The 17,832-nt window shown below is 41.9% G+C and overlaps 1 protein-coding gene and 1 long non-coding RNA gene across 3 annotated transcripts in view; one reads left to right on the top strand and one right to left on the bottom strand.

The window, feature by feature from the left end:
• Positions 1-212: 212 nt before the first annotated feature.
• On the top strand, positions 213-4,042 carry LOC117438177 (uncharacterized). Its single transcript, XR_004550658.1, has 3 exons — positions 213-380; positions 2,401-2,629; positions 3,597-4,042. It is a non-coding gene; the product is annotated as an uncharacterized lncRNA (long non-coding RNA).
• A 7,092-nt stretch (positions 4,043-11,134) lies between these two features.
• LOC117438174 (uncharacterized protein KIAA0355-like) overlaps positions 11,135-17,832 on the bottom strand; it is a 114,526-nt gene continuing 107,828 nt past the window's right edge. For both annotated transcript variants that reach the window (XM_034073636.1, XM_034073635.1), the window contains exons 12-13: positions 13,853-13,931; positions 11,135-13,318 (exon numbers count right to left, since the gene is read on the bottom strand). In XM_034073636.1, coding sequence (XP_033929527.1) covers positions 13,013-13,318; positions 13,853-13,931 — 385 coding nt within the window. In that variant the 3' untranslated portion in view covers positions 11,135-13,012. The remainder of the gene's footprint in view (positions 13,319-13,852; positions 13,932-17,832) is intronic.

Here is a 17,832-nt window from a genome sequence, read left to right as displayed (position 1 = left end):
ATCAAATATAGAGGATATCAAACCTCCAGACAACAGAAGCAAAGCATCCTAATTTGTGTCAAATTATTTGACTTTCCCATTAAATTTTGGAGGGGGGTTTGTAGTTTTGAGCTTTCAGTATAGTTTCTGTCTGTCTGAGAATAAGTTAATAGTCTTGTGTTTTTTAGTATGATGATCTGGAAAGCTTCTGTTTACTTTTATTTTCCAGAAGATAAACTTGAGAAACCAGAGAAGCCTGTAAATGGAGAAGACAAAGGTGACTCAGGTGTTAATAATCAAAATAGTGAAGGTAATGCAGATGAGGAAGATCCACTTGGCCCCAACTGCTACTATGACAAAACCAAATCCTTTTTTGATAACATCTCCTGTGATGACAATAGGTAATGGCCTATTAATAGGTAAGGGGAAACTTGTTAGTCTACTTAATGCATGTTTATGTCTCGAGGTAGTGTCAGCATTACTTGTTACAATCAACTCTGATTCGAAAGTGAGTAAAACCTATTTCCACATGCAGTGGGCAAAAAATGAAATAGGAATACCAAGCACAAAAGTTCTTTGTGGGCAAGTGCAGTGTAATAATAGGAATATAATTTAAAATATAGGAAAAAAATATTTTTAAAATAGGAAAATATTTGTTTTGGTTTAAGCCCAGGCACACAGCTCCTCCCCTTCCTCCCCTCGCTCTCAGAGGGATGGGGAGGAGAATCAAAAGAATGTAACTCCCACAGGTTGAGATAAAAGCAATCCCATAACGAAGGTATAACACAAACCACTGCTGCTACCACCATTAATAATAATGATAAAGGAAATAACAATGGAAGAGAATACAACCGCTCACCGCCTGCTGACCAATACTCAGCCCAATCGAGCAGTGATCTATCCCTTCTCTGTAACTGCCCCCAGTTTTGCATCCTGGGCATGACATGCTGTGGTATGGAATACCTCTTTGGCTAGTTTGGGTCAGGTGTCCTGTTGCTGCTTCCTCCCAGCTTCCCCTCCTCCCTGGCAGAGCATGAAACTCAGAAAGTCCTTGGTCAGAGTAAACATTACTGCGCAACAACTGAAAGCATCAGTGTTATCATTGCTATTCCCAGGCTTAAAGTGAAAAACACAGTGCTACACCAGCTGTGAGAAAAATGATTGCTACCACCAAACCCAGGGCATGTTGTTTTAGAGCCATGCTTCTGGAACTTAGTGCCCATACTCTAGAATCTCCTTTATAGATTTGCTGAAGTAGGTGTTGTGTTTTATTTTGCTAATAATTACCACTTTAGTTAAATCAGTTATGACTCTGCTTTGGTGTAATGATTTTTAAGTAGGTGTCCTCAATTCAGCAGTTGCAGTCATTTTTCTCCTTCTTAGTAGCTGATGCAGCACTGTGTTTTGACTTTCGGCCTGGGAACGGTGCTGATAGCACCTATGTTTTTAGTTACTGCTCAAATGTTTACTCTGGCCGAGGACTTTCTGAGCCTCGTGGTCTGCCAGGGAGAAGGGAAAGCCAGGAGGAAGCAGAGACAGGACACCTGACCCAAACTGACCAAAGAGGTATTCCATACCACAGCATGTCATGCCCAGGATGTAACTGAGAGTTACCCAGAAGGGCTAGTTCACTGCGGGTTTGTCAGATGGGGTAGGGTGAGTTATCGGTTGGTGGTTGGTGAGGTGTTGTATTTTCTTCCCTTGTTATTTCCTTTATCATTATTATTATTGGTGGTAGCAGTAGTGATTTGTGTTATACCTTAGTTACTAAACTGTTCTTATCTCAGTCTGTGGGAGTTGCATTCTTTTGATTCTCATCCCCATCCCTCTGGGGGGGGGGGGGGGGTGTTGTTTGGGTGAGAGAGACACTACCTGGCTGACTGTGTTTTAAACCACAAAAGTATATCACACAGCTATCTTGGCCAGTTGTGGTTTTTGAATGGGAAGATACCATTTCAGGAAAATTAAAGCTTATCTTTTGCTGTTGTCTTTCTTATTATTAGACAATGTGATGTGGATTGTTGACCTGTTATGAATTATGGGGTGAGGAGTGTTCTGCTAACATTTAGATAAAATAATATCTGTAACTCCAAACTCTTATTTTCTGTTTCTTCTTTTAAATTGCAGACAGACTTTTAAAATTTAATTATATGATGATGTATGCAGAGGATACAGATTGTGTTCTTCTATATGGGAAACTTACAGCATGATTAATATATAAATAGTGGTACTGTATCATCCCTTCTCATTGAATGAAATTAATTATGGCAGATACCTAGATTCTTGCAGAAGGGATAATGAAGATTTACAGTGGGATCGATGTATCCTTTTTTATGTCATGGGCTTTCTGGTGATTCAAAGCCAAGCATTCCTCCTTCAAAAGTGTGTTTTAAAATGATCCTTGTTCCTTTTGTGTGGCAGAGAACGGCAACCCACCTGGGTTGAGGAAAGAAGGCTAAATGCAGAGACCTTTGGGATACCACTACGTCCCAGTCGTGGCCGTGGAGGGTACAGAGGCAGAGGGGGGATTGGCTTCAGAGGTGGAAGAGGACGAGGAGGTGGAAGAGGTGTCTTCACTGCCCCTCGAGGATTCCGTGGTGGATTCAGAGGAGGTCGTGGAGGCAGGGAGTTTGCTGACTTTGAATATAGGGTAAAATATATTTAATGTAACTATGACCTCTAGTCCGCTGTTCTTGGAAACTAGTAGTGAAAAAAAAAACCAACAAAAACAAAAAAACCCCAAAACCCAAAGAGATGCCTGCTCTTAAATTTTATATTGAACTAGAATTTCTTGAATAGTATCTTGCAAGTAAATTTTCCAATTTACATTGGAAACAATGTAAATTTTCCTGTGTACAAAAACTCATGGATCATACATATGATCTCAGTCAGCAGAGCTCAGTTGCTTGCAAAGTCGAAATCATTTAACAATTTCAGTGCAAGACATTTTTTTGGCATCAAGTGTGCATATTCAACTGGAACATTGGCTTGTGAGGCAACAGTAGTAATGCTGGCACCCTGTTCAGAATTTGTAGCAAATGTAATTAACCATACTGGTGCAAGGAAATGTAGGCTTTTACAGTTCTGACTGGGGCAGAAGAAATTTCTCTGGTAGTTTACTGCATGAGCAGTTAATTTTTATCTGAGGATTTAAATCTTTTTAACATAAACAGAAAAGGGGGAGCCTTTTTTTGTGGCTGAAGATTTCTGACTCTCTCTCAGTTATTCCTTTGTTTGCAACAATTAGTCCTGTGATTCAAAGATATTTGTGGTAGCTGAGCATGAATTGAAATGAAGGGTTGGAAGATCACAGATCTGAATTTCTGCATGAAAGGATTTCACAGCCTTCCAGACAAGTGGGTGGTGGTGTAAAGACCAAGGGTTTGTGCCATGTGGTCCAGTCTGAGTCACGAGCTACTTCAGAATATGCCAGGCGAGGGAGCATTGACCAGACATGAGCCTGGTTGCACAGGGAGGTCTCCTTTTCCATTGCAGAAGATGGGAAGGAGCCATCACAGTTGCATCTTGGCCTAATGCTGTTGTCCAGATTAATTTGTGGTTTTCACCCCCTCCACCCCCCAAACTTAAAATTAACCTTCTACTGTTGTTCCCTTTAGAAAGACAACAAGGTTGCTGCATAATCTGCACAAAGTTGAAACTGGTTGAACGTCTAGATCTACTTGATCCAGAGAATTAACTTCAGTCTCCACAAAGAATGAAGTTAACTTGCTGTATACTTGTCACCAGCACTGGGATTTAACTATTTAATTTCAAAGGGTATAATGCTTTGAAAACTTTTGAAAAATGGCCATCTTTGAAAACAGTGAGCATTAACTATATTTGAGACAAAAGGATGAGTAATTTCTTATGTATAGTTAATTATAAAGCAGTACTTTGATGGGGTTTATTTTTTCATCCTTAAAAAGATTTTTCTTATGACTAAACTGTATCTGAAGCAATTATCAACTTGTAAGGACAGTTGTATGCAGAAGGCCGTTGATACTGTGAGTGTTTCGACCCACTGAAGGTTTGTTGGTTTGTTTTGTTTGTTTTTTTTTTTTTTTGGAAATCCTGTAATATCCCTTTTGAGATGGTTGTACTTTTATGAACTAGGGGGCTGAAAGGTAGAAAACTTGCTTTGTCAGTCAAATATGTACACAAAGTAAATACTGTTTCTTAGGTAAAGGAACATTTTTATATAGTTGTAAAATTCCATTATATCCCACTGCCATCACAACCTTTGTATAGCTGCATAAAAAGCAACTAATTTTTAAATAATAAACATTAAGTTGGCAAACAACCTACTGTGTTATTGCAAAAGTTGATATGCTGAAGAACATTGCATCTGTTGGTTGATTTTTGTGGGTGGGTTTTTTGTTGTGTGGCTTTTTTTTGCTTGGTTTGTTAGCTTTTCAGGCTTCAATGTTTGATTTTTATGTTTGGACTCTAATAAAGATACGAAAACATTCTATCACATGAAGGGAAGAGTGGATCGAGTTTCTCTTGTGTCGTGGTTTAAATCAAGTCCACACACAGCTCGTTCACTAACTCCCCCCCTTTGCTCCCCCGACTCCCGGAGACTTAGGAAGGAGAATCCAAAGAATGTAGCCCCCACGGGTTGAGATAAGCACAGTTTAATAGCTAAGGCACAACACAAATCACTACTGCCATTACTACTACAAGTAATAATGATAAAGCCAATAACAAGTGAAGAGAATACAACACCTCACCAGCCACCGACCCATAACTCACCCCACCCTGCCCGACTGAGCACTGACCAATACCTCCTCCATCTCCCCAGAGCTCCAGCCCTTCCAGGTTTCTCGGTTACATCCTGGGTATGACGTGCTATGGTATGGAATCCCTGTTTGGCTAGCCTGGGTCAGGTGTCCTGTCTCTGCTTCCTCACAGCCTCCCCTCCTCCTTGGCAGAGCATGAGCTCAGAAAAAGGCCTTGGACAAACCAAACATTTGAGCAGTAACTCAAAACATGCTTGCTATCAGCAACCGTTCCCAGCCCGAAAGTCAAAACAGAGCACTGCACCAGCTACCAAGAAGGAGAAAAATGACTGCTACTGCTGAACCCAGGACATTATCCACCCCTTATTCCATACCATTCACATCATGCTCTGTTCTCACATTTTCAATACACCATCACTCTTAAGTCCACCCCTCGATCATGAGTCAACCTCTGTGTTGCATCTCTGGACTGATGGCCTGAAGTATCTGGGTCCACCAGGCTCAAAATCATTCACTGCCCCCTTCAGCAGTTCTACAGCTTGCTGCTGGGGACTCCATACAGCTGCCTTCCATCTCCAATGCTTCCAAAGCACTGGAGGGGCCCAATGGACCAGATACTTGCCCATACTGTCCCACATGCCCTACCACTCTCTGCCCTGATGGTCTGAAGTGTCATGGGCCCACCGGGCCAAAAATAATTCGCCTTTATGTTGCCAATCTAAGTCCATCTGAGCTACTTCAATCTTAGCAGCTTCATCCACTTGTTGGTTATTGTGGTGTTCCTCAGTGGCCCGACTCTTAGGTATGTGGGCATCTACATGGCGTACCCTCACCACCAGCTTCTGCACCTGGGCAACGATATCTTGCCATAATGCAGCAGCCCATATGGGTTTACCTCTGCGTTGCCAGTTGCTCTGCTTCCATTGCTGCAACCACCCCCACAGGGCATTTGCCACCATCCATGAGTCAGTATAGAGATAGAGTACTGGCCACCTTTCTCGCTCAGCAATGTCCAAGGCCAGCTGGATGGCTTTCACCTTGGCAAACTGACTCAATTCCCCCTCTCCTTCAGCAGTTTCAGCAACTTGTCCTTGAGGACTCCATACAGCTGCCTTCCATCTCCGATGCTTTCCCACAATACGGCAGGACCCATCAGTGAACAAGGCATACTGCTTTTCACTTTCTGACAATTTATTATATGGTGGTGCCTCTTTGGCACGCATCACCTCCTTCTCTGGTGACATTCCAAAATCTTTGCCCTCTGGCCAGTCCATGATGACTTCCAGATTGCCTGGACGACTGGGATTTCCTATCCAAGCTCGCTGTGTAATTAGTGCAGCCCATTTACTCCATGTAGCATCAGTTGCATGATGTGTAGAGGAGACCCTGCCTTTGAACATCCAGCCCAGCACTGGCAAGCGGAGTGCCAGGAGGAGCTGTGCTTCAGTGCCAATGACTTCTGAAGCAGCTCAAACCCCTACAGAGGCTGCCAGGATCTCTTTTTCACTTGGGGTATAGCTGGCCTCCGAGCCTTTGTATCCCCAACTCCAAAAACCAAGGGGTCGACCTGAGGCTCCCCTGGAGTTTTCTGCCAGAGGCTCCAGGTAGGACCATTCTTGCCTCTTTTTTGGTTTTTCTCTTGTGTACAGGAGCAACCAATATTGGTACGTATTGGTCCTCTGGTTCAGCTGCAGTTTGAGTAGCAACTGTACTTGTTGCTGGGATAGCTGCACTGTCTGTCGCAGTCGAAGTTTGGTTAGCAACTGTACTTGCCGCTGGGGATGGTGTAGCTGCTGTACTTGGAGTTGGAACAGCTGCGCTGACTTCTGTGTTGCTCTCAGATCCAGGGACATTTTTTTCCTTTTGAAGGTGTGTCATGGTTTGAGCATGTTTTGAGGGTGGTTTTGTTCAAGGTTTTTTCCAGCCAGGTGGAGGAGGGGAGGCCGGGAGGAAGGAGAGACAGGACACCTGACCCAGGCTAGGCAATGAGGTATTCCATACCATAGCACGTGATGCCCAGGATGCATACTGGGTAAGAGAAAGCTGTAGAGCTGGAAAGGAAAATGGAGGAAGGAGCACGCGGTGCTCGGACAGGCAGGGTGGAGTGAGTTATGGGTCGGTGGCTGGTGGGGTGTTGTATTCTTTTCACTTGCTGTTTGCTGTATCATTATTACTTGTAGTAGTAAATGGCAGTAGGGGTTTTGTGTTATGCCTTAGCAATTAAACCGTTCTTATCTCAGTCCGTGGGGGCTACATTCTTTGGATTCTCCTTCCTAACTCTCCAGGAGTTAGGGGACTTGGTTTAAACCATGACAAGGTGTTGGATAGTGTCGATCAAGGCCCTATAAGCATAGGCCAAGCCCCAGCACGTTGCCATGATTTGTCCATCTCTGGTATGGCCAGAATGACAACACACCTCATTTAGGTGTTTTACTAATTCTTCTGGATTTTGCACTCATTCGGAAGTAAAATTCCAAAGTACTGGAGGGGCCCACTGACCTAGATGCTTGCCCATACTATCCCACACACCCTGCCACTCATGGCTGTTCAGCCTCTGGGAAAATCTCTTGGTCCTCCTATGTCATCGTTTAACCCCAATACAGGACCAGACCTGACTCCGCTTAACTCTTGAAATCAGATGAAATAATTGTGGGCAAAACACACTCTGTATGCGTGCTACTATGGTGATCCCCATCACAATCAGCGTACAAGTCTCAACAGTATTAAAAGGCCATTCAAAAACTTCAAAACCCTCAAATGATGTTGTAGACCATCTGGAGAGAACACTGGGAGGATAGAAGAATGTCTCCTTCAGAGGTTGACCACCCAAGAAGGAGAAGAAAGGTGTGAAATTGCTAAGCACTTCTATTATATACCTCCCAAAATATAAAGTTGGTGACCATACCGGGAGCATAAACCAGATCAGTTTCATGATGAATGCTTCTATTGTATGACAAGTCATTAACATAAAGTACAATGAGACAAGAACATTAGCCCAAACCCCATACTTGATGAACACTAACACAACTAATATATATGAAAAGTAATTGGTAAAATCCTGAAAACGTGAGTTCAAGAGAAAAAACTGTGAGAGCCAATAAATCAGCATTGTGACAAATAACTATAAATCCTGTCAGATTTGTTGTTATTTCGTGGGTTTGTGCCCCATGTTGGGCACCAAAAACTGTCATGGTTTAAACTAAATCTGCACAGTTCCCTCACTCACTCCCGGAGTCCCACACACAGTCCTTTGTTCCCCCCCCCCCCCCCCCCCCCCCCCCCACCTTCCCATTCCCAGAGGAGAGTGGGAATACAACTCCCACGGATTGAGGTAAAATCAGTCCAGCAATTAAGGTATAACAGAAATCACTACTGCTACCACTAACAAATCAATGTTAGAGGAGATAAACAGGGAGAGAGAATACGATACCACCTGCCGCCATCAGCCCAGCCCAGAAGAGAGAGCTAACCCCTCCCCCTCCTGGCCAGCTTCCAGTTCCCTCTCCGAGCCTAGCCTGGAGTAGATTTAACCCCTTCCCTTCCGACCAGTTTCCAGTCCCCTCCCTGAGCAGGACGTGCTGTGGTATGGAATACCTCCCCGACTAGCCCAGACCAGGTGCCCTATCTCTCCCTCCTCCCTGGCAGAGCATGAGCTACTGCTGAACCCATGACAAGGGGTCTTGAGGATGAAGTAAGCAGTTATTCTCTTGTGAGTAGGGGTCTTCAACATGAAGTAAGCAGTCTTCCTCACAGTGTACTTTTCACCTTTGGCACAGTTGGATGCCCCAGTAATCACACAACTAGCTGAAATTAGCCATATCTGTAATTATTCTGATAACTAGCAAAGATTTAAAACAGTGTGACCTTCCTGCAACATTTATAGCAGGACGGGCAGACAAGGAGTATCCCAAGCTAGCAGATGCTTGGGAGGCTCTGTCTCTAAACTGATAAGTAGAAGGATGATGTGAAATAACTCATTCATGTGTAGTGGGGGCCACTAACTCCTGTTATGTCACCACAGACTTACAACACAAACATTGTTCTTTAAGGCTAAAGATACTTTAGAGGACTAGTGTGAAACAATTAACTCATGTTTAGTGAGGCCACTAAATTCCACAGATTTACAACATAAACATTGTTCTCTTTCTAACCTAAGTTAAAAAATACTTTATATTTTACAGGCACTAGCCTTTCTTATATCAAGCCCCACCCTCTCTTTACCTTTACAGATTCTTTTACTATGTGACTCCATTTTGCTCAAGATTTCTGACCCTTTTTTAACTTGTTGTCTAATCTTGTGTCTTTATTGAGCTTTGTTTTTGTTACTGTAAACTCGTATAGTTATATCCACATAGCTACACCTATGATTTGCGAAAGCCAATACATTTATGTGTTTATCACAGTCTCCTACCCCTGGGCTGCTCCCTGAGGCTCTGCATCTTTTCAGTATTGACCAGAGAAAGAGCTTAATGTGGGTGTTTGCTGTCAGTTGGCTTGCAGCACATACCTGGTTACAGAGTGCAGTTCAGTGCAGCATTCTGTGCTTTAGAACAAGAACTGGATAGAGAGGCATTTGCCTTGATTTATTATTGTTATTTTCATAGTTTGCTGTTTCTTTCCCTAACAGCAAATATTGATCAGATTACAAAAGTGACTATTGAAGTGTGGGTAGTTTGCTAGAAAATAATACATTATTTCATTTCCCATGTACTCTGTTTCTTCTTCTCATAGGTACCAGCTTACCCTGCACAGAAACCTCATTTATTTAGCTACAATTCCTGATGTGGCACCACCCAGCAGAAGAGCATAGACTGACTGTACATACCTGGGCACGAGCAGCAATGCTTTATCCATCTCTAGAACTACTTAGAGTCTTGCTCTGTGAGCTGAGAAGGTGTGGTTTTGACAGGTAAAAAGTCATCTGTGCATTTATGTTGAAAATGTGAATGTAGCTTTTCATATTATATTAGGCTAGCTTCTTTCTGGAAGCAGAACTTAAGGGTGATCATTATCATAGTCCCCTTTTTTTCCCCCCTCTGAAAAACTCCCATGTACTGTAATTCTGAACATAGCCTGGTGGTCAGGGCAGTGCTACAAAAGGTGCATTTGGAGGCCCTGTGCAGTCTCATGAAGCAGAGACTTTAATGACTAAGACTGTACAATTATAGGGAAGCATTTAGCTGGGTAACTTTTACCTCCAACACAACAAAGTCAATCAATTGTTGCCATAGATGGAAGCAGAAGACTGTTTTGTACCTTGTATCATAGGAACTTAATAAATGAAAGACATTCTTTGTAAATTAAAATATATTCTGGATTCATGTAACACATTAAAAAAGGAGCAGCTCAGTGTTTTTGTGAAGCAGAAATGTTAACGTCTCTAGGAAGGGTGAGACTGTTGCATAATGTGGCAATTGGGCACAAGGGAGAAATGGAGCTTTTATTCCAGTGAGAGAAGGCTGTGTGTTTGCCCTACTTGTGTCATGACTTTTCCTTTTTGTTTGAAATGCTCTGTACTACAGACTCAGTAAACAAATAAACTCTTACAGCAGACTCATACACTTCCTGGGTGTTTGTCAGCAATTACAGTCTGCTGTACTCTTGGGTACTCTGACACAGAAAGAGCACAGCCTGCACACCTCAAATACTGCATGATTGATATAGCCTTATTGTTGGGGGAAGTTTACAATTTGCTCACTACCATCAGTTATTTACATTGTGATTCCTAAAAAACTCAAGTAAGTTGGTATGCTAATGTTCATCAGCACTGCATGTTCAAAGACATTGCTAAGGTATTTTCTGTATCATGTTCTTCAGTGCATTCTACTTGGAAAAGTAGCCTTAAAGATGCTTTAAATTGTACAGTGTATAAAGTTCAGCTTTATACAATGAGTCAGTAAGTACGCAGTTGACAATTTTCAAACTGTTAAATAATCCCATGTTAATGAAATAAGATATTTGTTTACAAATCAAAGTTATACTTTAAGGTGCTGTTCATTTTCAGCAAGGTGCATATTTTTTTAACAGTTATGACCTATTAAATGTATATCTTTATTAAAGCAAAATGTTTACTTTTACAGAAGCCTTAAAATACAAAATGCACAGTCTCAGTTCAGAAGCATTAGCTATTCACAAGAAGTACTGCAATAAGGATAAGTTAACTGAGCACCAAACCCTTGCACTTGGCAGTGTAAATGAAGTTTAATGGCAAAAATAATTTGCCAAGTACAACAATTCTTAAAATTACCAGTGTTCAGAATGATGGAAGCAAAGGACAGCATAGAACCAACGTGGTCAAACTGCAGACAGACTTGCTTTGTTTTCACAACTCACTTCTGTAGGTCTGGAAACTTGCCAGCATTTGTCATTATGAACAAACTGCAAAAACTATAGCAATAATTTTGGCACTTGTTAGAAAAGTTCAAAATTAAGTTTTTATTAATTTCCATTTTGATCTTAGTATGAATAACCAGTAAGTACAACCAAATTTAGGCTTTAATATTAGCTCTAAATGACAAAGTTTAAGAAACTCAAAACCATTCATCAAGTTAAATAACCACTAACATTTTCAGCAGAGGGTTTTCAAAATCATAGTAGTACAGACCATAAACAATTTACAGACAGAAGCCACACTGTGCGAAGCACATTGCTGTAAAAAGTCTATGTACAGAAAATGAATATTTTTAAACATAGTAAGTATGAAGTTTCAGAAAACATGGTGACAGTATAAATACAGGCAACATTGGCATCCTCAAACAGCACAAAAGGTAACAATCTGAGCCTGCAAATATAGCCCATCACCAAACAAGCAAACAAGATGGATGGGTTTTAAATACCCACGTTTGTTTACTAGCTTTAGTGTTGTGTACACTTTTTACATATATATATATATATAATGTATTTAGTTTTCTGGTATCTTTAGATATAGATGTACTTAGTTTGTAAAACCAAAACCAAAAAATATGCTTTATGTTCATTGAAAAATTATGTTGTTAGAAATAATAACCTGTTGTACTAGTAGTTAACATATTAGAATATGACTTAAGAAAAACACAAAAATAAGATTATTACTGTCAAAAGTCTTATACCAGAAAATAGTGTGGGCTTTAGAGTCTTTCAAAAATGAAATATGAAAATTTAAATAAGCTCTAACTATATAAAGTCTTCTGTAATCTCAATTAATATACAGTGGGATAGCTATACATACATTTACCACTGTCCTTCAATTTTTAGGTACCACTCTTCCAGATCCACTTTGGTTGGAAGATTATTTCTAATTCCACAGGTTCACTTAATGGCACACATTGACTGCAAATAATTACTTTATTCTTAAAAGGAAAATTAAAATAAAAAAAAAATTTTTAAATGTTATTTTAACTAACTGCTACCCCACATTTCAGTACTTAATCTTCTGAGCCTGCTCACAATTTTTAATCAACTGTAGCACCTGAAATAAAGACTTTAAACATATTCAAGTAGTCTTTTTGGCTATACTTTCACACACTTAACAAGCACGGTGTGGATATGCCTTTGGCCAAACAAGGCAGTAAGAAACTATTTGCTCGAAAACCACTGTCTTATTATCCACACAGATGCCATCTACTTTAAGCTCAGGTAACATTTGTGACACAAGCTGAGTGGTTCTGTTGCTGATCTTTACTTAGAGTAAAGAAACTATCACAAAACTCAATTTTGGAACTCTTTCTGCAACAGGCGCACCATGAACACACTTGTGCAGCATACAAAAAGCTACTGCTGCACTTTACTTAAAAAGAGTTGCCAACAACCGTTTATGGAGAATACAAAGGCTTTACAGCTTGGCCATTATAAATTTAAACAGTGTTGAACAAAGTTACCATTATATATTTGCTTCAACATATTCAATGTGTTTCAGTAAGGTGCTTAATTATAAATCTGTATGAAAAATAGTTATAAAATATATTCTTTCCTGTATGGTAGTCCTTCAGCACTTCTTAAAAAAAACCCAAACAAACAAAAAAAAAACCCCAAACAAAAAAAAACCCACCAACTTTTGAAAGTAAAGGCAAAGGCAATATACATATTTTTAAAAGCATTTCTACATCACAGTTTTGGGCTGCTTCATGTATATCAAACATATTGGTTATATTTGCTCAGCACTGTAAATCAGAATTCAAGACTTTGCATATCTCGCCCAAACCCCCTCAGTTCCATATTTAATGAGATAAACAGGATATAACCAATACACAATTGTGAAACAAAGTACAGGTAATTTATGTTTGGCACTGTGCTGCATTTCCCAACGTGAGAAGCAGTCAGTACTGATGCAGGTAAGATGATGGTCTGTGTTCGTGCTTCACTGGGAAAGTTTTAAAGCCCTTATTCATCTGTTTTTGCTGCTGCTGCTGCACATAAGCAAAGTTAGAGGAAAGCCCTGCTGCTGGAGTGCAGTCATTGGCTGATGCCCACATGGGTGACTGCAGGATCTGCATCGCGTCGCTCCACTGGCTGATAGGGCTGCTCATGGAATACAAAGGTGTATTCTGACTGGGTAGGGTGTTCATGACAGAGGATGGATGTTGCCAGGGTGCCTTGGGAGGCCAGGTCTTGGTCTTCTTATCCTGAGAAAACAACATAAGTTGTGTTTGAGATTTGTGGGGTTTTGGTTTGGGGTTTGTTTGTTTGTTCCAATAATAAAACACTTCTTCTTTGTAACAATACTTAACACATTACCCTATTCCCTCCTTAAGACATTTTCAGAAGAAAAATTTATGTTTGAAAGCAGAATTGATACATAGATATAGCACTACCAATTCTTAAAATATCTGCCTATTGAAAAACATTTTTATTTATTTGACACATAGTAGCCCTGTTCGAAGTCAAGATTTCTAACAAGGCCAGTAATAAATCTACTGGTATTTCAGTTTTCTCTGCACAAACAATTAAAATTGACTGTTGCCTCTTAGCTTAACTTGAATTTTAATATTTAAACCTGGTAACTTTAATAAAAGCATCTAGTACTACTTGTCTGCTGATGGTTTAGGTTTTAGCTAAGCTATCTGGAGATACAGATGCTACTCTAGTTGTCCTGCTAGTATAAACCACCCCAAAATGCAAATAGGAAAAATGACTAAGCAAACCCATTCTTACTTTACCTGATTACAGTCATCTGCTGCAGAAAGAAGAGCTGGTGATGGTAGTGCACTAGGTACCTGTTCGCCACTACTGTGTTTTCTGCCCAGAAAAACAGTAACATTAATTTTATTGGGTTTTTTTTTAAGTGAGTCATCCCCATTAATCTGACACTGGCATATACCATTCTGCAGCTTCATTCTGTTATACTTCACAGCCTAGTATGTGTACGGACATTTAGTCTTGTTTCATATCTGCTCAGTACAGGTAGGAGAAGCAAAGCAGAAAGAAATTCATTACTAAATACTGTCAGAGGCTGGACAGTGCAGTAGTTCTTCAAGCTACAGCTTCAGCAACACACACACATATTTAAAGGGGAGAAAGGAAGATGGGTTAGGCTTTTGCCCACTCTGAAGAAATTTAAAAGAAATAAATTGCCTTTTTTCTATCTGCTCTCATTTTTTATGCATTTGGGCTGTTTGTTTTGTAGGGGTTTTTTTGGTTTGGGTTTTTTTAAGTATCTTTTCTGAAATAACTTTACAGACAAAATGTCCTGGTTTAAACCCAGCCAGTAACTCAGAAACACACAGCTGATAGCTCAATCCCCCCCCCCCCCCCCCCCCCCCCCCCCCCCCCCCCACTTCCTCCCCCCTGGCTCCAGGAGGGGTGGAGAGGAGAATCGAAAAAATGTAACCCCCACGGGTTGAGATAAGAACAGTCCAGTAACTAAGGTATAACACCAAAACACTACTGCTACCACCAGTAATAATGATAAGGGAAATAACAAGGGAAGAGAATACAACCGCTCACCACTCACCGACTGACACCCAGCTCAACCCAAGCAGCGATCTAGCCCTTCCAGGTAACTGCCCCCAGTTTATATACTGGGCATGAAATAATGCGGTATGGAGTAACCCTTTGGTTAGTTTGGGTCAGGTGTCCTGTCTCTGCTTCCTTCTGGCTCCCCCTCCTCCATGGCAGAACATGAGACTCACAAAGTCCTTGGTACTTAGCAATAACTAAAAACATCAGTGTTATCAGCATTGTTTCCAGGCTGAAAGTCAAAACCACAGCACTGCACCAGCTACTAAGAAGGAGAAAAATTATTGCTACTGCTGAACCTTTTATATATATATATATATATATACACATACACACGCATCTACACAGACACAAAGAGAGAGATATTATTCCATAGTGCATGGACCAATCCCTATAAAGCTGCTGAGTTCGTCTGGTCCATATTGGTCTCCAACTCTTGTAACAGTCTTTCAAAGCAGGAGAGATGGTGTGCAGTGTTGGACTGTTGCCTGCTGATGACAACACAGAACTTGTCTGGTCACTGATGAGCTCATTCATTGTTATGATGATGGTCTGAGGGAAGTCAGGACGAGTTGCTGGTGACCTGAAGACATCTAGTTGGTGGGCTATAAAAGTACCACATAGCAGGCAACAGCATACAATTGTGTTCATTGGCTGTTTTCCCCTAAAATCAAATCCCCTTGAGGTACAAACTGGACTTCCCCATCTTCCCTCATTACCCACCAAGTATATCAAGGCCCCTGAAGAAAATCAATCCCACAAGTGGGTTTGCCTTTACCTGAAGCAGGAATAACTCAAACTGTCTTCCCCAGAAAATTCTTTATGTGCACCACAAGAAATTTATCTCCTTCTACAGCATGTAGAAGTTTTGACTGTGCTGGGCCAGCCCTGTTGGCAGATCCTCTGGTGTTGACCAATCAGGTGGCTTTTCGTAAATGTATATCCCAATGTTTGAAAGTCCCACCACCCATTGCTCTCAGTGTAGTTTTGAACAGCCCATTGTACAATATCTTGCCACAGCACAGCATGCCACATGGGTTTACCTCTGCGTTGCCAGTTGCTCTGCTTCCATTGCTGCAACCACTCCCACAGGGCATTTGCCACCATCCATAAGTCAGTATGGAGATAAAATACTGGCCGCTTTTCTAGTTCAGCAATGCCAAAGGCCAGCTGGATGGCTTTCATCTCGGTAAACTGACTTGACTCATCCTCTCCTTCAGCAGTTTCAGCAACTTGTCCTTGAGGACTCCATACAGCTGCCTTCCATCTCCGATGCTTTCCCACTATATGGCAGGACCCATCAGTAAACAAGGCATATTGCTTTTCACTTTTTGACAGTTTATTATATGGTGGGGCCTCCTCAATAAGCATCCCCCCTCCTCTTTTGACATTCCAAAGTCTTCGCCCTCTGGCCAGTCCATAATGACTTCTAGAATACCTGGACGACTGGGATTTCCTACTCCAGCTTGTTGTGCAATTAGTGCAGCCCACTTACTCCATGTAGCATCAGTTGAATGATGTGTAGAGGAGACCCTGCCTTTGAACATCCAGACCAGCACAGGCCACTGGGGTGCCAGGAGGAGCTGTGCTTCAGTGCCAATCACTTCTGAAGCAGCTCAAACCCCTACAGAGGCTGCCAGGATCTCTTTTTCACTTGGGGTATAGCTGGCCTCAGATCCTTTGTATCCCCACCTCCAAAAGCTGAGGGGTCGCCCTCGAGTCTCCCCTGAAGCTTTCTACCAGAGGCTCCAGGTAGGACCATTCTCCCTGGCTGCAGTGTAAGAGTGCATTTTTACATCTGGCCCGATCTGGACTGGTCCAAAGGCTACTGCATGAACTATCTCTCATTTAATTTTTTCACAGACTTGTTGTTGCTCAGGGCCCCATTTGAAATCCTTTTTCTTCCAGGTCACATGATAGAGAGGGCTTACAATCAAACTCATTTGGGATGTGCATTCTCCAGAGCCCCAGAACACCCAAGAAAGCTTGTATTTCTTTCTTATTAGTTGGTGGAGACATTGCTGTTATCTTGTTGATCACATCTGTGGGGATCTGTCTACGTCCATGTTGACATTTGATTCCCAAAAATTGAATTTCCTGTGCAGGACCCTTGACCTTTTTATAGCAAAACCAGCTTTCAGCAGGATTTGGATTATTTTCCTCCCTCTCTCAAAGATTTTTCCAATGTATCACCCCACATGATAATGTCATCAATGCATTGCAGGTGTTCTGGAACTTGCCCCTGTTCCAGTGCAGTCTGGATCACTCCACGGCAGATGGTAGGGATGTGTTTCCACCCCTGGGGCAGTCGGTTCCAACTGTACCGGATGCCCCTCCAAGTAAAAGCAAACTGTGGCCTGCACTCTGCTGCCAGAAGAATTGAAAAAAATGCATTGGGAATATCAGTCGTGGCATCCCACTTGGCTGCCTTTGACTCCAGTTCATATTTAAGTTCTAGCATGCCTGGTACAGCAGCACTCAAGCATGGTGTGACTTCATTCAGGCCATGTTAGTCTACTGTTAATCTACACTCTCTGTTAGACTTTTGCACTGGCCATATGGGGCTATTAGAGGGTGAGTGTGTCCTACTGATCATTCCTTGGCTCTACAATCTTTGGATCAGGTTAGGGATGGGAAACAGGGAGTCTCGGTTGGTGCGAGATTGCCGCCGGTGCACTGTTGTGGTCGCGACTGGCACTTGTTGTTCTTCGACCTTCAGCAACCCCACAACAGAAGGATCCTCTGAGAGACCAGGCAAGGTGGACAGCTGCTTAATTTCCTCAGTCTCCAAAGCAGCAATACCAAAAGCCCATCGGCACCCTTTTGGGTCTTTGAAGTACCCTCTCCTGAGGATGCATGGAGTCTCTGGACCAGTCACAATCAGGTGCTTTTGCCACTACCTTCCAGTTAGGCTGATTTCAGTCTCCAGTACAGTCAACTCTTGGTATCCTCCTGTCACTCCAGAAATAGAAATGGTTCCACCCATTGACAGCTTGATGGCATCAAGGTACACTGTGCACCCGTATCTACTAGAGCCTTATACTTCTGTGGGACTGATGTGCCAGGCCATCTGATCCACACAGTCCGGTAAATTCAATTGTCCCTCTCTTCTACCTGGTTGGAGGTAGGGCCTCTAACAGTGATAACAACATCTGCCACTTACGTCTTGTAGACAGTTATC

This window comes from Melopsittacus undulatus (genome assembly GCF_012275295.1).
Source record: "Melopsittacus undulatus isolate bMelUnd1 chromosome W unlocalized genomic scaffold, bMelUnd1.mat.Z SUPER_W_unloc_1, whole genome shotgun sequence".
Taxonomy (NCBI): Eukaryota; Metazoa; Chordata; class Aves; order Psittaciformes; family Psittaculidae; genus Melopsittacus; species Melopsittacus undulatus.
The sequence above is the reverse complement of the archived record's forward strand: the minus strand, read 5'-3'. Positions and strand labels throughout refer to the sequence as shown.